Source organism: Pseudochaenichthys georgianus, unplaced genomic scaffold (genome assembly GCF_902827115.2).
Source record: "Pseudochaenichthys georgianus unplaced genomic scaffold, fPseGeo1.2 scaffold_590_arrow_ctg1, whole genome shotgun sequence".
In the NCBI taxonomy this organism is placed as follows: Eukaryota; Metazoa; Chordata; class Actinopteri; order Perciformes; family Channichthyidae; genus Pseudochaenichthys; species Pseudochaenichthys georgianus.
The window spans coordinates 114,749-140,163 of NW_027263149.1; the positions used below are offsets into that span (position 1 = coordinate 114,749).

General features: G+C 43.3%; 1 protein-coding gene across 1 annotated transcript in view; it reads right to left on the minus strand.

Moving 5' to 3' along the window:
* LOC117443349 (voltage-dependent P/Q-type calcium channel subunit alpha-1A-like) overlaps positions 1-23,159 on the minus strand; it is a 76,902-nt gene extending 53,743 nt beyond the window's left edge. Inside the window, exons 1-10 of the mRNA XM_034079338.2 lie at positions 23,058-23,159; positions 19,939-20,099; positions 18,729-18,869; positions 17,677-17,878; positions 17,423-17,587; positions 15,642-15,752; positions 13,994-14,077; positions 2,756-2,872; positions 1,608-1,673; positions 1,310-1,404 (exon numbers count right to left, since the gene is read on the minus strand). Of these exons, the coding sequence (XP_033935229.1) occupies positions 1,310-1,404; positions 1,608-1,673; positions 2,756-2,872; positions 13,994-14,077; positions 15,642-15,752; positions 17,423-17,587; positions 17,677-17,878; positions 18,729-18,869; positions 19,939-20,039 (1,082 nt within the window). The 5' untranslated portion in view covers positions 20,040-20,099; positions 23,058-23,159. The remainder of the gene's footprint in view (positions 1-1,309; positions 1,405-1,607; positions 1,674-2,755; positions 2,873-13,993; positions 14,078-15,641; positions 15,753-17,422; positions 17,588-17,676; positions 17,879-18,728; positions 18,870-19,938; positions 20,100-23,057) is intronic.
* Between the last annotated feature and the right edge of the window lie 2,256 nt (positions 23,160-25,415).

Sequence of the window (25,415 nt, forward strand, 5' to 3'; positions counted from 1 at the left end):
GTGCATATAGGGATATACATATTTGCACATATTTTTATATACTTTCTTTCTATATTCGGGGTTGTTTCGATCTCTCTGTCTGTACACACTAACGAGAAGATTGACTTTGACTTCTCACCAGGAAAGAGCAGAGGAAGATGAAGGAGACGAAGTAGGTGTAGGCGAAGGTGCTTCCACCCTCAGGCTCTTTGTTCCCCGTCTCCGGGTCGCACACCTTACCGCCGAGGCACGCCAACATGATGTCATGCCACGCCTCGCCCGTGGCGCTCCTGCAGGAGGGGAACACAGGACAACACATGAGAAAGCACGTCATCGATAGCAAGTGCAGAAGGCATCACTGAGTGCCCAAACACTCAGAGTGTTGGAGCTTTGGGGCCGCTTGGGAACATCAGAATTCATCGTACAATCATGGAAGTTAGGTCTTAATGTGAACATGTCAAATGGTGTCTTTGACTGTGTATATATATACATATTTGCACACATATTTTTACATTTGATATACATTTGTTATTATATTCGGGATTGTGGGAACAATATTTCGACCTCTCTGTCTGTACACAAACTGGAAGATTGACAATAAAGTTGACTTTGACTCCATTAGGGATGCCAGCGATTATTTGATTATCCGTTACAATTATTTTTTAAATTCGATTTTATTTATAATTTTTTTATTATTATTTATGTTTTTTTTTTCCTGTCGTAGTTTCAACCAAAATATAGACTAATGCTAGTAATAGTATTAATAATTGGAAATGGCCCATTGGTCACACCACTTATTTATTGGAGTGAGAACTCAACTAAAGATGAACAAAGGAAAGAAGAGTTCTTCAAGAGTACTTCAAACTGACAAGTGCAAATGAAGTCAAATGCAAGTGGAGTACTTCGTGACCACAGAGTGTGAACGTTGTGATCAGCGGTTTTAGCGCAGTTCTCCAGTGAAGGGGGGGGGGGGGTTTCCCTCCGCAGCCGGTTGGCGTAGTTTTGGCACAATTCCGTTTTACAGACCGACGTTAACAGCAGCCCTTTTTATCCTCTCCCGCGGGGGGGGGTCGAATAATCGATTATTATTCGCCAGGGCTGTCCGATTTTCGATTTTGATCTTGGGCAGTGTCTGGCATCCCTGGACTCCGTACATCGACTGATTCAATCACAACTATTATTTCATTGCCACAGGTTTTTACAACACCGTTTTTAAATGGAGAAGACAACAACAACAACAACAACAACAACAACAACAACAACAACCTGCTGCCACTAATAATTAAAATGTTTTAATGTGTGTGTGTGTACAAGGGAAGGCAACACTCACCTGAACAGCAGCATCAGGGCCATGATGAAGGTTCTGAAGTTATTGTGCTCGTTAATGGCCCCACCCTCGTCATCTAGTGCCAGATTCCCAAACAACTAAACCGTGGAGGAAGAAAAGAAATGCAAAGAACAACCCATTACTGTAGCAGAGTATCAGCTCTAACGGCTCAGTGGAAATATATACAGAAGTTGTGAAAGACGGGACTTTCCATTGCCGGAAGCGTTTCACATATGAAGAGAAAACCTGCTGAACCTTAAAAGTACAACAACATTCCAGACAGGCAGCAGGCAGTCCTCACCTGCATGCCGATGATGGCATAGATGAAGAAGAGCATGGCGATGAGCAGGCACACATATGGCAGAGCCTACCCAGAGGAGAGGGAGGGAGGAATTATTTGTGAGAGCCCTTACATGTACTGTGACAATATTTAAACTATGCTACCAACTAACTATTATCTTTCTGCAAAGCAATACATATTTTTCATTTTGTTTGTCCAAAGAAATGTCGTCGTGATGATGACGATAAAGATATATTCTTATCTTTCCCTTTTTTACGTCTCCTCCCAGACATGTTCAACATCAACAATATCTATGGACTAAGGAGCAGAGGTTGCGCCATAGACTTTTTCGCTGCCAGGATCGAAAAACTTCTGTCAAAATCCAGAATTACCCGTCGGCCTTTACACAACTCTGACTCTGAAACTTTAGCGCTGTTCCCAGTTTGTTCTAATCTGTGAACATGACGGACTGCTTTCAGATTTGTCCGTCATTGTTAAAAAAAATCTGTAATAGACGGAAGATATCGGTTAACGCGACCTCTGTAAAAAGTGAATTTTTCCCATTGTTGATATTCCAAACGGTTGCAATAGCCGACTTAGGTGCTTTCGGCAACGTTTATATTAGTAAAATAATAATAATAATAATATATTTGATTTATAAGCGCACTTTTCATTTGCGTAAACAAACTCAAAGTGCTACAAAATTAAAAATTAAAAGGGGGGTTGAAACAAAACAACAATAAAAAAACAATTAAAACAACAGAATAAAAGCTGTGACATTCATGCCCGCATGGCACAATGTCTAGTTCAAGGCTATTCTAAAAAGATGCGTTTTTAGGCCTTTTTTGAAAGCCTCCACAGTCTACGGTATAAACCTTAATATATCCTTAACGTTTTGTCTCATTGGGAATACACTTGGTGGATGTCTGTTAGTTCTCTGATTGGCCAGGGCAAACCTGGCCAATCAGACAAAGGGTTTAGGCGCGTCTTCGAACTATTAAGAAAGCATCTCTGTCTGCGAATGTACAACCTCTGACCAACTGTCCATCCACGTTATATTCGGTGGGTGTCTTTCTGGAGGACTAAAGAAAGTCAGTGTTGAGTGAGAAGAGAATTCGACGATGCGATCTTGGCGCTAAGCGGTTTTTAGTCGGGCACGGCACTGATACCTTAAAGGACTGCACGAAGGTCCACAGCAGGATGCGGATGGTCTCTCCTTGGCGCAGCAGCTTGATGAGCCGGGCCGCCCTGAACAGCCTCAGGAAGCTCAAGTTGATGAAGTTGTTCTACAGCACAGTGGAAACACAGTCAGCGCCGCGAACACGCTCTACAGGCAAACCTCCGTCTCCCACAACACACAAACCAAACCAACAGCGGAGGAACGAGAGGTTAGAGAGAGAGGGGGAATCGAACCCAACAAAACATAACTGCAAACTTAGTGATTCATAGTGGATGCAAGTAGACATGGGAGGAAGACAGAGAGAAGGTTTAAAGTCAAGGAGAAGAAGGGAAATAGAGGAAATAAGGAAATCAAAGAGTCTAAAGTTCATCATCCAATCTGGTACAGCAGAACGCCTCTAAGAACCAAATGCACTGATCGTTGGGGGGCAGGCAGGCCTCACAGGATGGAGCATGTTGCACGGTGCCGGTCAACCACACACACACACACACACACGCACACGCACACACACACACACACACACACACACACACACACAACACACACACACACACACACACACACACACACACCACACACACACACACACACACACACACACACACACACACACAACACACACACACACACACACACACACACCACACACACACACACACACACCTAAAGAGCGTGGCTTAAGGTTGTCTGTGACACGCAACTCTTTTAATACTTTGGGTTTACTTTCCAGATCAGATTGCGTGTCTTCTCTACTGAGAGCGGCAGCCATCGTGGAATCGTGTTCTAGAAATTTGGTGCATTTTCACACTTGGGTTTTCCCCCCTGAGTTTAGGTCGTTCCGGAAAGTCAGCGCATACATCTGTTTCTCTTTGATGCTATTCATCGTAGCACACACCAATGTTATTGTCCATTGACACATTAGCGCCATCCCCTATTGGATAAAAAAGACGTGTGGTAGACATTTAAATGTTCTGGAAAGTTCCTTATACAGCTTTAGCCTTGTTTCCATCTCATGAAGTCCCTGAGTGACACACCCTGGACAGTCTGGGGGGTCATGGGCCAGGTCATGTGACTTTGCGTTCCCATGACAACATGTCCAAGTGCGATGCTAACACGTGACAGAACTAGCTACATTTCAAAAGCTTTTCTTTGGTTGCTAAAGGTCAAATTCAAGCCATTTAAGATTTAAAATGCTGACGTAACATGTCCTTTATTACATGTAACCTGTTGTGGCAACTTTTCTTGATCAAATTGATATGAAACAAATGAGATAAACATCGCTGATCGGGACTTTAACCCTACACTTTCACAGTAAACCCAAAGTGACATATGCACAACTATAAATATGATTATGATCTGCTCAGTTAATTCAGGCTGATTGAATTATATTGAGTTGATATGTTGTTATTCTTCAATTCAAAGAATGTTCAAACTAATTTAAACCAAAAAATCTCTTTAATTAAGTTATAAATAAGAGTTATTTTACCATTAAAGCCCAAAGTGTCACTACTCAGAACGTTGACACTACTTTACTTGACTTACTTGTCAGAAATGTTTTCTATGTGGTCTATTTATTCTAAATGATGTTCCCCTTAATTTCCCCACGAGTAGAACTGGGTCTGGGTCTTATGGGTTAAAGCAAGTGTGAAGATGACCGTAGAGACCAGGGAGCGACTGTCTCCATATGGATTTGAGATTTCTGTTACGATGCCACAGACAGACTAACGTACGACAGCCAAACGTCCTGAAGGGGCCTTGGCATCTTGTGGTTGACAGGCAAGGCTGGAAGAGGAGTATGAGGAGGAAGAGGAGGGGGAGGAAGGAGGGGTTAGCGAGCAGCCTCGGTGCAGGCATACTTTCGGCATGGCAGCACACTTATTAAAGAAAGAGCTGGCCTACATGCAGACCACACACTAAGCTCCGATTCACACATTCACTTATTTATTTGCACTAAGAGTGTGAGATTATATTTGTATTATGGTCATTTCTTCCAAGTAAAGCAGGGCGATATATATTTGATTGATATTGTGATGATTTTGGATATCTTGTCTTTTAACACATCCTGTCCAGAAATGCATGTCGATTTCTGATCCTGACATGCATACAGCCTTTCAAATATCAGTTATCACAGGAAACAACTTCGTTCAGTTTATCTAACAAAGGTTTTCTGTAGCGTTGAGAAAAATACTGTGGTTTTGGTTAAAATAGTCACTTCGTCACTAACTTACTAATTAACTAATGTATACTAAATGATGTTGGTATAGCTACCAACTGTAAATAAGAACAGCTTAAGTATTCTCTTGTTGTTCTCTTATCTTATGTTCTAGCAGTTGTTGTATTATTTCACTCAGCCATTACATCCTTATAATCATGATATTTCATTCAATCTATTGTAAATATTGTTCTAAAAAGCACTCAAAGTCAACCCTAAAATATTGCAGATAACAAAGCTTTTGGTATAAAGATATTGCGATATTGGATTTGAGCTTTATTGCCCAGCCCTAGCTACATATTCAAAACCTGTGTCTTCTAAAATGTCCTAGGGAATTTAATAAAGTACTTTTGAGTACCTGCACAAAGAGTGTATCATCCAGGAAGCACATGCACTGGGTCAAGGTTAGGACTGGTCATGGGGGAGGAATGGGTTGGGTTGGGGGGGGGGGGGAGGGGTGTACGCATGACCAATGAGGATGCAGCAGAAAGCTTTGAGAGATAAATTACAAACCAACCAGATTCTACATTTGCCAAGATGTAGAAAGATGAATGGGAAGGGTGGTTATTATATATATATTTTTTTGGTAAGTTGAAGTACATTGTGAGTGGGTGAGAGACATTTTTGTGGGGGTGGTGGGGGGGAGGTGGGGTTGGTCGTGTGTTTTTTTTGGACAGGGGCATGGGGCGAAAGGCACACCATCACCATCATTATCATCATCATCATCACAGCACCACCACCACATGTCATGGCGCAGCACGGATGGAGAACACGATGAAGGATTTCATAGTGCATTTTGATTGGATGGATTTTATCAGAGGAGGAGGGAGTGGGAGGGGCGAAGGGCGCCAACAAAGTAGAGAGGTTTAAAGAAAGCATGTAAAGAGATAGAAGAGGAAGACGGAATCATTATGGGTGTCATTAAAAAGGCAGTGAAACACAACTTCAAGTTAACAACAACAACAACAACAACAACAACAACAACAACAACAGTTAGCGAGTGATTTTATATGTTCAGCCCCTCTTTGATGCCAGCTCGAGCAGCAACGTCCGGATCTGAAAAGTGAAGCCGATGCGAAGTGTCGAAAAAGTATAAAAATGGCCAGCAGGGGGCGACTCCACTGGCTGCAAAATAAGTCCGATGGTATAGAAGTAAATACGGTGTCAATCTTTAGTTCAACGTCTCTTTCGATACACATTGATGTTCGTTTTTAAATCATGGTCCAAGTTAGAGTAAAATAGACAATAAAGCAGGCTATACTTTAAGGCGTGGCTTCCTTACGATTGAAAGGTCTCTACAAATCTCTTGCCTTTTTTGGGGTTGACCGTGTTAGTGATGTTGTTTTTTAAATTGTCTACTTCTTATAATGCGGAGTCTATAGCCGCTTTCACACCAAGTACTTAGCTTGTTCCCCCCGAACTCTTCAGTCCCTCGAACTGTCTTAGTAGATCGCGTTCTCACTGGAATAAGTCCCCGAGGGAGGATTAGGCAAATGAAGCCGCTGACGTCACTTCTTCTTCTTCTTCTGCTTTGGGTTTACTGGCAGGCCGCAAACCACTTCACGGCGTATACTGCCACCCGAAGTCCCCCGGAGTTTGGGACTGGCTTCAGTAGAAGCTGCTGGGTCGCGTCTTCCGAGTAAGACACCTCCTCATCACTCCACCGCTCCCATGTTTTCTTTTGTGTTGCCATAAGTAGGGTTGGGAACCAAAACTCGGTTCCAGATGAGAACCGATAAGAAAATGCCGGGTACCGGGTACCCATACAAAATACACAATTAAGGTTCTGCTTAAAGGGGAAAGGAAACACCAATTACAGTTATAATATTCCGGTAGTTTATTCATTTTACAATGGATATTGATCGTAATATTTATTGTATATGATATTACTCGTCAAAAGAAAATTAATTATCCGCCGGCCGGGTGGGGAATTCCGGGACCAGGCCGTCGCCATTAGGGGAGTCCCAAATGGTGACGTCACTGGGTGGGTCTTCGCTCCACCGGAAGTCAACACAACGTAGCAGATATGGCAGCGATGGAGGAATTTTGCAATGAGATCGACGTTTTGAACGATGAATTTGACTATTCGTCGGGAGATGACATTGATGTGGAAGCATCTACAGTTACCAGGCATCCCATGGCCTATGCTTATGAACCGTTTCGGTCGAATAGAGTGGCATACGATCCGGAATAATTTTTTTAAAAAACACAATGCTAACAGTGAGCCTCTGAATTAGCCCCGAGCGAAAATGCTAACCTATTACTGCACCGAAAATCACTCCTAGCTCCCTTATTACTTATCCTAGCCGCACATCCAACACATCGTTTATGATCGCAAGGAGACACAGAATCTAACGGTGCCCACCTCAACACTGAAAGATACAAACTCGCGAGGTTATCCACAAAAACGTACATCAAAACAAGTGGCGCTAGGTACTAACATACGCCAGGCTAACGGCTTACCTTCCTCATTGTCTGGTCTAAACTGGTCTTCAATGGCATTACAACGATAAAAACGATGATGTAGTTAATCCATAGGTTAATATCCAATGGGGCTGTGTCCCCTTTGAAATGTTCTGATAATCTATAAGCAATACAACTGCAATTCCGTTATCTGCTGTCCGCTCTGTGCTCCGTGCGCTCTGGGTCCTGCAATACCATCCATCAATAGCAATACTAGCCTTTTTAGGGCTGTTTTCGACAGATGAGCGTGTGTATGCCAGTTTAATTAGTTGAGCTATAGAACACCCCCAATTCTCTATTGTGCGTCATAATAATAGCTACCATTTAGTTTGGACGCGATTGCGTTAATTAATAAGGTCACACTGTGTCAGTAAATACATGTGTGAGCTAGTAATCTGGTAGTGCTGCAATATTTACCTCTCTCTCGGCAGCTGAAGCAACTCGTTTGGTGGCTCGAACTTCACGTTTGTTGACACTGTCATTGTCTTGCGCGGCCGACGTGCTGGGACGGTCGGTGTTCCCGACTGCATACGTTGAGAAATCGAATATTGTGGGAACAGATCCTGGCTTCAAATCCAATGTTTTGTGTTGAACCAGGCATCCAGACTGGACTTTGAGCAGCTTCTCATCCTTTAGTGGCAGCCTATGGAAATGTACTTCTTCCTTCTTCGTATAAAATCCATTTGTGCAGCCTGGGGCAATACAATAAACTCCTGACGACGACCGTTTTCTTGTAATGTAAACTACTGGTGCATTGCACGCCATGTTGTTTGTTATTGAGCTTTGGCCCAGGAAGCCGTACCCACTCAGTGACGTCACTGGAAAAGTCCCGGAGCAATGGAAGCGCCCATGGTCATTAGGCACGTATTTCAAAAAGTAAATTCGCGTATCTCGATCGTTTACATTGGAAATAGACTAGATAAATACATTTCCTAATGGTAATATTGTCGCATGGAAAGCAGTTTGAAAAGTGTTTCCATTTCCCTTTAACGGTTCCTAAATGCGGTAGACCCTGTATTCCACCGGGTCCGTCTGCGCCGCGGGTCCGTCTGCGCCACGGGTCCGTCTGCGCCGCGGTGACCCGGTGGAACACAGCCAGGGTAAGGGCGGACTGGCCATCTGTGTGATCTGGAGAATTCACAGAACGGCCGGTCGTAAGCGGGCCATTGACGGCCGGCTCGGTACGCTGACTGCTGGCACCGCCCTTAATTTTTTTAAACGGCATCATGTAAGTTGCGGCGACAGAGGTCCACAGTTGCCCCGCAGCGAGGCTCCCCCCGCCCTCCCGTAGACAGTTCACAAGCTCAGTCACTTCATAACACCAAAGATGGATCGCGGTGAACGCTCTGAAGTGATGCTCCACTACACTAAGAAAGAAAAGGCACAATGTAATGCCACAGGCATAGCTCAGTTAAAATAAAGCACAGCTATTGTGCAATACATTTGTATTATATGTATATTTTTTATTTGTAAAAATGTCAGTTAAAGCTTAAAAGAATAAAGATATTTTTTATATCTAAACGTTTGACCTCTTTCTTTTACAATTTTGGAATTGAAACGGGGAATCGATAAGAACCGGAATCGATAAGAACCGGAATCGATAAGCAGAACCGGAATTGATACATTTCAAACGATACCCATCCCTAGCCATAAGTTAGTCTCTCTCCGTTGGTGCGCTGGGCTAATGCTAATAATGCTAATGCATGCAAATAAAATGGCGGCTTCACAAAACTTTTCTGAGTTTTACGGGGCGTGGTTTGCAATTTGCGCAGCCAATCAGAAATTGTTAGTGTGGCCGACACAGCCACGAACCATTTCATCCCCAGGAAAGTACCACCTCTCTAGCAGGGACTATCTGGGGGTGAAAAGGTTCGCACACACTAGGGACAAGTTCCAGATCCTGAGTACTCCGGTGTGAAAGCGCTAATTGTGCTAGCTTCCATCCAAAACTATACATAGCATTGGATAGTAACAACCTTTTCCCAAACAGGTCTATACAGGCGTTCTTACAGATTGTATTTTATTTCAAGTTTATATTAAGCAAGCCTTTGTGACATTCCCTCCTCTACCTATGACAAATTCAATATCATCATTTGGCGTCCTGATTTCTTTCTGTGTTCATTTATCTCTAGCTTTTGTGAGTTAGATGTATTATTGGAACTTATTTGGGGACTACATTTCCTGTATTTGAATGTGTGCTGTCTCTGTCATTATAAACTATAGGATAAGACACCTACACCTGGCTTTATTGGACTGTTCAGAGCCTTTTAGTTTCTTTTTTCTGTCTGTCTTTCTATCTATCTATCTATCCATCTATCTATCCATCTATCCATCCATCCATCCATCTATATATCCATCTATTTATCCATCCATCCAGCGAGAGAGCCAGCGAGGGAGCCAGCAGCCAGCGAGCAGCGAGCCAGAGCGAGCGAGCGAGCGAGCGAGCCAGCCAGCCAGCCAGCGAGAGAGCCAGCGAGGGAGCCAGCCAGCGAGAGAGCAGCCAGCCAGCCAGCCAGCGAGAGAGCCAGCCAGCCAGCCAGCCAGCCAGCGAAGAGCCAGCGAGGGAGCCAGCCAGCCAGCGAGAGAGCCAGCGAGGGAGCCAGCCAGCCAGCAGCGAGCGAGCGAGCGAGCGAGCGAGCAGCGAGCGAGCGAGCGAGCGAGCGAGCGAGCGAGCGAGCGAGCGAGCGAGCGAGCGAGCGAGCGAGCGACCAGCGACCGAGCGACCCAGCGAGCGAGAGCGAGCGAGCGAGCGAGCGAGCGAGCGAGCGAGCGAGCGAGCGAGCTAGCGAAGCGACTATGAGCTAGCGATCGATCCATCTATATATCCACCCATCCATCTATATATCCATCCATCCATCCATCTATATATCCATCTATTTATCCATCCATCCATCTATCCATCTATCTATCTATCTATCCAAACATCAAAGGGACTTCAAAAGGATTCAAAGGGATTCAGCTTTGGATACAAATAAGTCCTCAGTGCTGAAACAAGATAGAGAAATCAACCTGAACCAGCAGCTGTTTTTTTCCGAGCCCTGTCAACACGATGCAACCAAATAACCTGGCAATACTGACACTCGCTCGTAGCTGACATGCTAACAACAGAAGTGCTAACACAGCTGGTTTGCTGCTGCAGGCTGACAGAGAATCAATCAGATGTCCGGAGCGATCAGTTCACCGTTGAAAACACCGCTGATGTCAATTAATGTCTGTTCAGATGTGTCTTTAGCACATCCAGCATATTCAGAGGGCGTCTTTAACCAACTGGAAACAGCTGTTATGCAGTCATTACAACACCTACTCCTAATTCAGTGCAAATGAGAAGAAGAAGTAGGTATTGTGATGGGATCTTATGGCTCCGTTCCTTTCCGAGAGCCGTTCAAAAGAGCTGGTTTTTTTTAAGTGGCGGTGGAGAATATTTGTTGACCCTGCTTTAAATGATGTTTTGGCTTTACAAATGTTGCACTCCGCTTTATCATTGCCTAGGCTTTGGTTGAAGTGCATCCAAATGCTGCTGCGTTTTCGCGTTTGGCTCATTTTCTCCCCCGAAAACACACCGTCTACCTGTACCACTGAAGAACGGCTCTCACCAAGTACGACTCGGTTCCCTTCGTTCGTACCAAAGAGCCGTTCAAAAGAATCGGATCGTCGTGAACGTAACATCACTAGTAGGTGAGCCAGAGCAGTTTGTAAAATGATAACTGAAACCCAGATGCAAAATGTAACTACTAGAGCCGGGACTCGATTAAAAAAATTAATCTAATTAATTAGAGGCTTTGTAATTAATGAATCGAAATTAATCGCATTTTTAATCAAATATACATATCTGACCTGAGAACAGTGAGAAGCCATGTTCACATGGATCTTACTCCAGGTGGTCGACAGTCGAGTGCAGTCCAGGGAGCCAGGGAGCTGGTTATTCTCTCAGACGTGGACTCACTTATCCTGGCCCTGAAACCAGTCATCTGTTGAGTGTGGGTTGGGTCAGGGTGTGGTTCCTTGCACTCGGAGTCGGGCTAACGTCCACGCTAGCTGCTACATGCTTTAGGTCAGGGGTGTCAAACTCAAGGCCCAGGGGCCAAATCCGGCCCGCGACTTCATTTTATGTCGCCCTGCAAGAGCTTGCAAATAATATAATAAGTTTATTATTCGGTTACATGCCCCTTTACAGAAGCACGTTGCCAATAAACTACATGTCCCACAATGCATCTCATTTGGTGACATGACACTGAAGAGACTTGCAATTATTTGCCCTAGACGTTTGCCTTCAGACGTAGTTAATTATGAAGTTATTACCCTATCCGATAATAATCCAATGCAGAGGCAATAATGTAATATAATACATTATTTTATAAATACTGTATTATATATTCTTAAAGTTACAACTGGCCATTTGAGTGCAACTATAATGCTAATGTGGCTTGCGATGAAATTGAGTTTGACACCCCTGCTTTAGGTGATACTTTAGGCTTGATGAGCTGCGGTGATATGCACATTCTTTTTTGCATAATTTGCACACACCGTGCTCTTGTCGACGCTTCCATCCGTCCGTTTTTTAAAACAAAATGTCCCATCAACGGGGCCGACCAAAGCGGTCTCATCAGCTTGTTCGTTCATGTTTGACTATTGATCACCGTGGTTTGTTGTTGTTTGAAGTCCCATGCTGAAGTCATGAACGTTAGTTGGTGCTCCAGTATAATCGGTACGCCTGAAACTCATCCAGTGAGAAACGTTCCGCTGTGCAAAAATAAGTGCGATTAAAGTGCGATTAAAATGCGTTAATTTTTTTAACGCGTTAATTTTTGTGTAATTAATTAATCTTAATTAACGCGTTAAAGTCCCGGCCCTAGTAATTACTCTTTGGTGTAAAAGTATGCAGAAACTGGACAACAGAGAGGGGCTGAACTTGCTAATGATTTAGACAAATATTGAGTCCTATAGCTATACTCATATTAAACTTCTGTGGATAGAAATCACATTGACATACAAACAAGTGTTAAGTCACAAAACACACAAAAAATACAATCTGTGAATGATACAAATATATAAGCTCGAACATCACATGTATGTTGCTCTTACAGTAACGACGTGGTAAGTGATTGGAATATGCACAATATGGACTTATGATCTTTTGGAGTTGATGGATTGCTACACACCAACCCGAACTGGGCCAATCAGTGATGGTTCTCCAAAAAGCAACACATGAAGAATGTAGGGTGAACATTTAGCATATCATTGGCACCACTGAATACAGAACATTATCATTAATAAGTGTGGATGCTCACATTGTTATATGCATAGGTAGTGTTGTTGTGTTCAAAGTTTGTTTGGCCTTTAATATTACATAAACACTGCAGGGTTTGAATGGTAATTATATCAAACTTCAAGAGGAAACAGCTAGCATGGCTCCGTGAAAAAGGGTGAAACAATTGATCTACCAACTTAAACTTAGTTAAAGGAAGAAGAAAACAAATTTGTTTTAGCAGCTTGTTTTATATATATCTAGATTATTATTATTTTATTGTTTTAATGCTATTTTATTTGTATTTCAGTAATATTTTGGACTATTATCTAGTGTCTTGATTTCTCTTATGCCTTGTTTTATGCTGCTGTAACGCAAACATTTCCCAAATTGGGATCAATAAAGTACCTATCAATCAATCAATCAATCAATCAATCAATCAATCAATCAATCAATCAATCAATCAATCAATCAATCAATCAATCAATCAATCTATCTATCTATCCATCCATCCATCCATCTATCCATCCATCCATCCATCCATCTATCTATCTATCTATCTATCCATCCATCCATCCATCTATCCATCCAGAGAGCGACGAGCCAGGCCATCCAGGAGTCTATGCGAGCCAGGGGCCAGCGAGCCGCGAGCCAGCCAGCCACCACGAGCGAGCGAGCCAAAGCCCGCGAAGCCAGTCTCGAGATAGCCAGCCAGCGAGCTGAGCTGAGCGAGCGAGCTGAGACGAGCGAGAGAGAGAGCGAGCGAGCGAGCGAGCGAAAGCGAGGAGCTAGCGATCGAGTGAGAGAGCGACGCGATCTATGATGATTCGATCCAGATAGCCAGCAAGCCATATCGCAAGTGCGTCCAGCGAGGAGCGATCCAGTCATCCATCTATCCATCAAGTATATCCATCCAGCCATCTATCCATCTAGTCCTATGTCTATCAAGCTATCTATCCATCGATCCATCTAGCCATCTATTCCATCTATCCATCTATCCATCCTAGTCTATCTATCTATCCATCTAATCCATGCTTATCTATCTACCCCTACCTACCTATGATAAATAAATACATAGCAGCATTTTAAGGGTATCAAGACAATAGTGGGCCTCTTTATGACTCCAATATTAATTAATAACATCAGGTGACACATGTTAATGAATTAAATGTATGTATAATCAGAACAGAAAACAGAAACTAAAATAAAATCTATCAGAACTAGACATCGACAACAAGGCGGATGTTAAGCTGTTGTTCAGCTGCAAGCATCAACTGAATTACGTCCAAACACTCCACATCACTTACCCCTAGCTCTGTCACTAAAATGTCCGTGACGCTTCCGAGGACCGACACAAAATCAAAAATGTTCCAGGCGTCTCTGAAGAAATTCTGTTGGGAAAGAGAAGAAAGACTTACGCTTTATGAAAAGACAAAGAACGGCAGTGTTGAGGAGTACATTTAATCAATAGTCCTTAACTACAGTTTGCATCAGCTTGTAGTTTAACTTGATACACATTACACATTAATTCAAGTAGTTACATTTCATTATTATGACGTTTGTGCAGCGACTGACTGAAACAACACGCACGTATAGGTCATAAAGCAGATCAAATATGCTTTTATTCTTATTCTACAATTGAGTCTGAAATATATTTCAACCAACTTTGTTCAAACTGTCCAAAAGGAGCGATCGAGTCGTTAGGATTGTGAGACGTACAAAACTTAAATATTTATTTTCTTAATATTAATAATGAATGAACTGTGAACGGACTTTTTGAAATAAATTCTATTAAGTGGCTTTTTTCTTTTCTTGCATGTGACCTCTTGTTATTATATTTTGTTTTAATTTACTATCCCATGCACACCTTGCCAATTTGATAAAGTAGTTTGAACTACTTTCTCTTAGAGGTTTTAGTTAACCAAACTAAATGTCGCCCTAGTTGTTAAACTTATTCCAGTGTGAAGTACTTGGTAGAGAGGGGGGGGGGGGCGTTAAGGGACACGCCCCCGACCAATGGTGGTGTTTTTTTACCGTGGATACAGACTGGAAGGAGGCCTATAGCGAGACTGCTTTGTGACACAATGTGCTTTGGGGTTTTCAGGGACAGGAAGTACATGCTCTAGATCTGTCTACAAAAATAACTTTATAAATGAATAATAGGATGAAACACTGAAGCATATACACTGGGTCAACCTAGATAAGGAATACATATGTGTGTGTGTGTGTGTGGACTAGCATTACTATACTTGTGGGGACCTACATCTGTTTACACAGTCACGTGTGGGGACTCGCCACCCTTATGGGGACATAATGGAGGTCCCCATAAGGGGAATCATTAATTTTAGGGTGAAGACTTGGTAAGGGTTAGGCATGTGTTGGTTATGGTTCAGGTTAGGATAAATCTCCAGGAAATGCATGTAAGTCAATGTAATGTCCCCTGAAGTGATGTATATATGGTGTGTGTGTGTGTGTGTGTGTGTGTGTGTGTGTGTGTGTGTGTGTTTCATTCACTGTCCCTCAGGTTGTGGCATGTGTATATATATTGGGCGAGAGATGTATATATATTAGTCTCCTTCTCCTAGGAGTATTTTTAATCTTGAGAGGTCATTAACCTCTTTGAAATCTGGGATTACAGAGTTCAACTTGTGACAGTAAATGTTACTTATTTCACTTTAGGAGGAAGTGCATCTCTGTCTCACCTGTCGTACAGTGACCACATATTCTGTTTTCTTTTGGCTGTGTGTGTGTGTACTCTCAACACGTCTTATGTACAACTTTAACTTCAATAACTAATGCTAAAGCTAAATGCTGCTTCAAAGTTCACCAAAATACACACCTGAAAATGAGATAATAGTGTGTGTGTGTGTGTGTGTGTGTGTGTGTGTGTGTGTGTGTGTGTGTGAGTGTGTGAGTGCTTCATGTTTGTGGATCGTATTTCTGTCCCAGCCTTACCAGAGGGCCAAAAGCGATGACCTTGAGGACTGACTCCAAGAAGAAGAAGCTGGTAAACACCATGTTGAGGTACTTCAGGACCTCGTCGAACGTGGCCGATGCACCGTCGAACTACAGGCGCGAGAAAAGATGGAGTAAGAATGAAGTAAATGCAAAAGTTGGAAATTGAAACCACATGAATCCGTTTTTTGTTGTTATAATTGCACAAACTAAGCTAAACATCACAGACACATCTGATAAATGATGGACTTAGAAACTTGAAAAAGATCTATTTAAACTCCTAGTATTAACATAACTATATTAGCATTCTTAGAAGTGAGGTCAATATTCTCTCACTTTTAGCTCTGTTTTGGTCTCCTCCTTCTATTGAGGCAAATATCTGTGTCTTTAGCAGTTTAACGCTTCTCTATGTTTCCACAGCTTGTCAATATCGTGTTTGTCTGCTGCGCAGGAATGGCAAGTAGTTTGTATTGGGTTCATAAGAAAGTGTGTAGCTTGAGAAGGGGACGATAAGAGTCGATTAAAGGCTAAAGTCACGAGAAATAAAAGCAAAACAATGAGCGAGATGTCGCTGAGGGATAACATTGACACTACGAGTGTCGCCTACGACTTAATGCAAAGTCATATTATCCATTAGTGAAATAAAGGGTTTTAGGAACGAGTTTATTTCTTAGAGACCAAACGGAGACAATTGTTGTTGAAGGCTTGTCCTGGGGGGTATACTACGAAGCCGGATGTTCTCTTAGCGGCTAACTTCAGGGAAAACTCCGGCTTTCCGGTCATACGAAGCTGGTTCACTTCTTAGCAGGCTAGATCTCCATGGTAACTGATGCTGAGCGGCCAACCTGCCCCGGAGCAGGTTAGGTTGCAGGCTAAGAGCTCAACTCAGTGAAAGCACCGCCTGCTGACCAATCAGAGCTCAGTGTGCGGAGTTTAAAGCGATCAAGTCATATTACAGGAGAAAGGAAATACAGAAAAGCTGCCGTCGCAGGAAAGACGGCCGGCAAAAATCACCGATTGTGTGAACGTGAACATTAATAGAATATCACCTCCATCTTAAGAGCAATCTGACTATTATAACATTAGCGTTAAGAAAGCTTACTTAAATATCGGCCACAACATAAGTACCCGGATCAGAGTACATTAAGTACAGTCCGCGGCATATCACTTCATAATGTATCACATATCTCCTGATCTGAGTCAGCTGAGCCGTATCTGGCCGTGCAACACTCACAGCGTCACAGACTGGATGCAGAAGTATTATTTTAAGCAACACATAAGTTGACGAAACACTCGAGACAAATGTAATTAAAGTCAGATCGTGTTTTAGACGGGGCAGTGATAACATAAACCTGTTAATGGACGCATTCAAATCCTGGATAAAGTGTTTAAGTCATGGATGTTTAAAGTTTAACTTCTTCATATGTCTAATATTATAGTTGACTTTTCATTCAGGAAGTATGACGCTGCGCTGTCAGTACGCTTCTCCATGTTTGTGATTGGTCGAATGCTCCAGATACCACCCCTTTCATGTGAACGCGCACCTAGCTAGATAGGACACGGCTGGCTGAGCGACCCACTTGATAACCAGCGTCGTAGGACCGCTTAGCGAGAGCGCGGATATTTTGGATTAGGCCAACCGGCTAACTCAAACATGTCCAGCTTCGAGGTTGAACCGGCTTCGTAGTACAGGCCCCTGTGGCGACGCCTACTCCGGTATATCGTTGTGTTAAATGTACAATATAAAACCTTTGCAAATACACTGAGAGACAGACGTGTACCTTCATCATGAGGACGATGGTGTTGAGTGCAATCAGAGCCATGATGCTGTACTCGAAGGGCGGGGACACCACAAACTGCCACATGCGGTACTGACAACTAAGCTTATTCTTCGGCATATGGCGAGTGAGAGGTCTGGCGTTGATGGCGAAATCTATACAGGCTCTCTGGGGAGGAAAGGGCAAGACAGACGGGTTACTTTCTCAACCTGTCAAAGAGCGTGAAAACACCGATTCATTCAGACGCATCTCCTCACCTCGTTCTTTTCTAGACTATAATCCTCCATCATCTTGTCCCCCTGTTCCTGGAAGGTGATGATGATGAGAGCTACAAATATGTTTACGAAGAAGAAGGGGAAGACAACGAAGTACACCACGTAAAAGATGGACATCTCCATCCTATAACCCGGGCTAGGGCCCTGATTCTCATAGGTGGAGTCCACCGAGTGCTTTAACACCCTGCGGGGGGGACACACGGGAAGGCAAGGGTTAGTCTGGGCTTGGTTGCTAGGGGCAACAACAGATTCAAGCTGTGCGTTATGTCTGTGTACTTTCTGTGTGACTTTTGCGTAACATGACGTCCAATCAAACTCGCTTAGCATCATGTGTTCACGAATGTTAATTGGTTTCCTTTATATATGAAATAATTAACTACTCAACGTTTAGGAATTCCAGAATAAGGAACGAGTTACAGTAAAGGTTTTTTGATAAGTAACCTTAATCACGACTTTAAAAAACAGCATTAATGTATTCCTCTATTTGTGTTAAACCCTCGTATCCACACACCACTTCAAGCTGCAGTTACTATGTGTGTGTTTGGTGTGTGTGTGTCTGTGTGCTACGGTTACATTAGCTGGAGTCACACACACTTCATTCCAGGACCTTCCAGCATCGGACCATATATATTTACAGCTTCTGGCTCGACTGGTGTGAGGGGATGATTTAAAGGTGTGTGTCCATGAGTGTGTTTATGTGTGTGTGTGTGTTTATGTGTGTGTGTGTTTGTGTGTGTTTATGTGTGTGTTTTTGTGTGTTTATGTGTGTTTATGAGTGTGTCTCTATGTTTGGTGTGTGTGTGTGTGTGTGTGTGTGTGTGTGTGTGTTTGGTGTGTGTCTATGTATGTGTTTGGTGTGTGTCTATGTGTGTGTTTATGAGTGTGTCTGTGTTTATGTGTGTGTGTGTGTGTGTGTGTGTGTGTGTTTGGTGTGTGTCTATGTGTGTGTTTATATGTGTCTCTCTGTGTGTGTTAATGTGTGTCTCTCTGTGTGTGTTCATGTGTGTCTCTGTGTGTGTCTGTGAGTCACTCACTGCGGCCACCCCTCTCCAGTCGAGACAGTGAAGAGGGTGAGCAGGGCCCAAGCCACGTTGTCGTAGTGAAAATCGTACTTCTTCCACTCCCGCTTCTCAGCTTTAACCTCGCCGCCCCGATCATACACCAAGTACTGGCCCCTGAAGGAACACACACACACACACACACACACACACACACACACACACACACACACACACACACACACACACACACACACACACACACACACACACACACACACACACACACACACACACACACACACACACACACACACACACACACACACACACACACACACACACACACGGTTTAGAGTTGAACCAAAGAAGACATCAATCAGTAAACGGTCAGACATGCTTTGTGTGACAGTGAGGTTGTGTTTCAGAGTCACTGTTTCTCATTGCGTAACATGTTATATTAAAGTACCCAGCACCCTCCACTAGGGGGCAGCATCTGCACAATTAATACAATTCTCATCACCATAAATTGCCGTGTTCCACACAGCACATTATTAGAGGTTTCTCAATACTCTAATTTCCCCTCCTCGACTCCTATCCTCGACTCCTATCCTCGTCTCCTATCTTCGTGTCTTAGTCCCGCCCACAGGAGATGCGAGCGGAGGACTCGAGGAGGGGAACCGAGGAGAGAGGAGGGGAAGCAGCAGGCGGTGAGAGAAAGGAGAACTCGTCTCCTCTGAGCGGTCATTTTAAAGAGACGTCCATTAATGATGACAGGAGGAGAGTACACACACACACACACACACACACACACACACACACACACACACACACACACACACACACACACACACACACACACACACACACACACACACACACACACACACACACACACACACACATTTATATAAATATATACAATTTCAGAATCAGACAAGTATGAGAGCACCCTCATAATAACGTGCTGGAGTCGAGGAGGCGAGGAGTCGAGGAGGCGAGGAGTCGAGGAGTCAAGGAGTCAAGGAGTCAAGGAGTCGAGGAGGGGAAATCTGAGCACCAGCTTTGGTAACTATGGTATTTTACGAGTGCCAAAAGACTCGTACATTAAAACCCCTCTTTCTCATTCATTCAATCCCTCGGTCCGGATGCTCCAGATGGGAAGATACTGAAATATTAAGCACGTTTTAAGATCCTTTGAAGCAATCATGTTGAATGACCAGAGTCTGAGTGTGGTGGTTCTGACCTGCAGTCCCGCTCAAACTCTTTGGACTCGTCCGTGCAGAAGAAGAAGCGGCCTTTGAAGAGCTGCACGGCCACCACGGCGAAGATGAACATGAAGAGCATGTAGACGATCAAGATGTTGAGCACGTTCTTCAGAGAGTTGACCACGCAGTCGAACACCGCCTGCAGGGCGAGGGAGTCATGACACGTGTGAGCTGTGTATGAAGGCTGAGCAACCAATGCACGTGCACAGACACGGCAACACGGATCTGACGTAATAAATCACCCGACAATCAAGCACCGAGGCCTGGGGTCCGGGCTGTGGATTCATTTGATGGTGATTAGATAGACAGATGGATAGATGGAGAGAGAGAGAGAGAGATAGTTAGAGAGAGAGAGATATATATAGAGATAGATAGATAGATATATAGATGGATAGATGGATAGATGGAAGGATAGATGGATGGATAGATGGACAGAGTAGATAGATGGATAGATGGATAGATAGATGGATAGATAGATGGATGGATAGATAGATGGATAGATCGATGGATGGATAGATGGATAGATGGATGGATGGATAGATAGATGGATAGATGGATGGATAGATGGATAGATGGATAGATGGATAGATGGATGGATAGATGGATGGATAGATAGATGGATAGATGGATGGATAGATGGACAGAGTAGATAGATGGATAGATGGATAGATGGATGGATAGATAGATGGATAGATCGATGGATGGATAGATGGACAGAGTAGATAGATGGATAGATGGATAGATGGATAGATAGATGGATGGATAGATAGATGGATAGATCGATGGATGGATAGATGGATAGATGGATGGATAGATGGATGGATAGATGGACAGAGTAGATAGATGGATAGATAGATGGATGGATAGATAGATGGATAGATCGATGGATGGATAGATGGATGGATGGATAGATAGATGGATAGATGGATAGATGGATAGATGGATGGATGGATAGATGGATAGATGGATGGATAGATAGATGGATAGATGGATGGATAGATGGATAGATGGATGGATAGATAGATGGATAGATGGATGGATAGATAGATGGATAGATGGATGGATAGATAGATAGATGGATGGATGGATGGATGGATAGATACAGTAGATAGATGGATAGATGGATGGATAGATGGATAGATGGATGGATAGATGGATGGATAGATAGATGGATAGATGGATAGATAGATGGATAGATAGATTGATTGATTGATAGATGGATAGATGGATAGATGGATGGATAGATAGATAGATTGATTGATAGATAGATGGATAGATGGATAGATGGATGGATAGATAGAAAGATACAGTAGATAGATGGATGGATAGATAGATAGATGGATGGATAGATACAGTAGATGGATAGATAGATACAGTAGATAGATGGATAGATGATAGATGGATAGATGGATAGATGGATAGTTAGATAGATGGATAGATGGATGGATAGATGGATAGATAGATAGATGGATAGATAGATGGATACAGTAGATAGATAGATGGATACTTTTTTTATCCCAATTTGGGAAATTATTTTGTTACAGAAACAGCATTGTGTTCAGACATTAAAATACAATTAATTAAGAAGTGGAAATAGAGAATTAACTATTACAAATGTAATGGAAATGAAAAATATTATATCAAATATAAACGTAAAATATTCTGGATACTCAACCCAAAATACTGCCGGAGCAGGAATACAGGCTTATACTGCAGAGACCCACCACTCATTGCTGTCCTCTGTGGAGCACATTGGGTTCTGGGCCATCACTTTGAGGTTACACATGAGCATTGGGTCCAATTGCACTCCACAGAGGACGTTTCAAACATATGACATGTGCGGGGGTGTGGCTTTGAAAAACATAATTTCATTGCATTTCAAATGGCGTCCATCAACACAAGCACTATTTATAGAAAGAGAAATGGTAAGTTTGTAAGTACCCGTGTTGTGAGTTCAATATTTTAATTAATTATAGTAAGGGAACATCTTAGGAGTTCGTGTAGTGAGTTTCAGAGCAGTGCAATACTTATTTGACCTACAACTAAATGTTTTTATGGACGTCCTCTGAGGAAGACATGGGGATTTGCTAACTTTTTATTTCCCCCATTTTACACGACACAAAATGGAGTCCACTATGGGCCACAACTAACACGTAGGTCTCTGTAGGGGTCATGGCAGACGGATGCAGTGGGAACACACACATCAAGTGCCTCAAGTGTCAGATGTATCTCTCAGTATTTGTTGTTGTGCTCTCATGTTGTCTAAATGTACTTGTATGTTAATGTTGTTTGTATGCTATGCTTCACATAACTAACACCCGATTGTCCTCGGCACACGACACACAATAAACAAAAACATATATTTTAGTTTCTGTTGGTCATGTTTATCAAGGCCCTTTTTTGTTTTATGTATGTCACACTGTGGGACTGCGGGAAACGGTATCTCGAGATTCTGTATGTCTAACATATTTTGAAAATAAAGCTGACCTTTTGACTTTTGTCTTGTGTGATACAAAAAGGACATTTGAAACCTTTTCTTTCTGGGTCTAAGGATAGTATATCATTTACAGATATACAGAAAATTGCAATCGTTTATTGTAATCAGTCTTTTTACGGGCGTCAGGAACCTTTTTAGGAGTAAATCCACAACTTTATGGGTTTTTCTACTTCAACTTCGAATGAAAGCCTTTAAACGACCGAAGTAGAAATGTCGTCCTTTGTGCTAAATACTAAAACGAACAGCGGTTTGGTACAACCAGGAATTTGGTTTGTAAACCATGAATGTAAACGGTTTTTAACAGTTAACCTTTGTTCTCTAATCCAAAGGAATCTGTCTAACCTGGAGGCGTGTTGACCACCCGTTGGACCAACTGACAGTTTCAGCAATAATGCCACATTTGGTGAATCCAGCAAATACTTTGGTGAGTACAACAAAGTGTTTAGGAATAAAACTAAAGTACAAGAAACATAACAATGTGATGTGAAATTGTTTGAATAACTATACACATGTTGCATATACAATGTTTTCACCGAGATAAACGGTTCCATATTAGCTGCCATTGAAATAAGATGCATCGTCAGACCTTCTGACCCCTACCTTTAATTTGGGGAGTCGCTTGATGGTCTTCAGAGGACGCAACACCCTCAGCACACGGAGCGACTTTATCGTACTGATGTCTTTGCCCTTACTGCTCCCCCTAGAGGTCCACCAAGGAACAACAGCAGGGTCAGCATTACAGAGCACAGTGAACACCATGGACGGTCATAAAGGGTTCTTACTGCACCCTCGGATCTTAACATAATCTCAATGGTCTATCAGTGCATGACAACAATAGTCTTGAGTTTTAAACAAGTACAGTTCATCAGTGAGGACTATTACAGGTCAAACAGAAACCCTTGAGTGCACGTCAGACATGAACCAGTGGAGGGGAAAGCGATCAGTTGCCTGGCCGTTTTGGTTTCATGGACATTAAGAAGCAGTCGACATTCACTCAGTGCAGAAGACGACAGGCATGTCCGGCAGAATTGCCCAGCCAAATTCTTTCTTTCTTTTCGGTGAACACGCCGTTCGGTTCTTCGGTTAGAAATGGGCGTCTTTTTAGATGAAGCGTAAGTGGCTAGGATTACGTTGGTGTAATCCTGATGTTGGAAACACGAAATGAACTGGTTGTTCACATGGCTTCCTTTCACTTAATTCCAGATTTCAGAAAGAATATGTTTCCTTCGGGTCTAGGACTGCTCAACCTGAGCCGAAGTACAGTAAAAGGGGAGGCTAGTGTGAGACCCTTGGGAATGTGATGTGGCCTTCAGAACACAACATCAACATGTCTTGACCCGAACACACACGTTGCACCCATTGGCGTCAAACGAGCCATGAGAGCGACCGGAGGAAACGGTTAAGGGTCGAGAGACAAACTCTTCTGTCGTGCGTTTCAATGCGCTTCTGGACCCCCGTAACTGAACTCGTGATTTGTACGCCCGTAAACCAATATCAGTGAGGGAAAACTGTGGTGTCAGGGGAGTCGATAGCCGAGTTGATCTTTACTGTAAGTGGATGGGCCATTCTCTAAAAGCAAAAAGGGCAGGAGGCTTTCTGGACGCCCGCCAAGTCCGAAGAGAGGTCGTCCATCAAGGCTCGCTATTTAACTATGAACTCAGTTCCCGTGGCAAGAAAAACGTAAGACAATTCAATTCAAGACTGATTGATGAGTGTGTGCATGTGGAGGTGTGTGTGGTGGTGAGACTCAATCGATAATCCAATAGGCCTTCCTGCTTTGAAGTTGAGTAGGACTGAGGTCTCTATCAGAACAGCTTGAGAGTATTAGAGTAAAGCCCAGTAAGGCCATAGGTGTTAGGAATTAAAAACCCACACACACACACACACGCGCGCACACACACCACACAACAACACACACACACCACACACACACACACACCACACACACACACACACACCCACACACACACACACACACACACACACACACACACAACACACACACACACACCACCACACCCACACACACCACACCCACACACAACACACACCCACACACACACACACACCATACACACACACCACACACACCACACACACCACACACACCACACACACGTAAGGCAGCTGCTCTATCAGTCCTCACGGTTAATGTGTTGTATTGTAAGGTACTGTATTCAAAAGGTCCTCCACCCAAAAAATGTCTTCACAGAGCGAGTTGTTTCTCAATAATGGTCCTCACAAGTATAGCAAACCAAACGCACACACACACACGCACACACACACTAGTAAGGGCAGCTGTCTCACGGTTAATGTGTTGTGTTGTAAGTGTACTGTATTAGCATTCTGACCCTTAAAAAAACACTTTTTTTGACGAATCGGGGGTGGAGTGTAACTTTGATAATCCGTTTATCATTTGCTAAATTTCCTCTGAACAAACCTGTGGGCATCAAATTAAAACCCATAGAGGCGTTCGGATGATTTCCAGTGGCACGTGGTTATTAAAGTGGTTGAAGAATAAACAAACGGCGAAACGGCGCGAGGATGAGAACGAACGGACCAGAAGAACAAAGAAAGAAGAGAGAAGAGAAGCAAATTTGATCCGGTTGGTGGAGAGCATGGGGGGGGGGGGGGGGCAGAGGAAGAACTTTACCGGGTGCTGCTCCTGTCGAGTTTCATCGAAGGTGGAGAGTTCAGTGACAGCGAGAGACAGAAAGACAGGGACAGAGACAGAAGAAGACGAGGAGGGAAGAGAGGGGGGGGAACACATAGAAAGACACACACAGCAGACACACATTGATAGAGACGGACAACACGACAAGAGAGAGGGGGGTTGGTAGAAAACAGGGAAAAATACATCCATATGAGAGACAGACAAAGACGGACGGACAGCAAGAGGGCAATACCCCCCACCCGTTCACACCCCACCTGAAAGTACACTCGGACACACACTCAAAT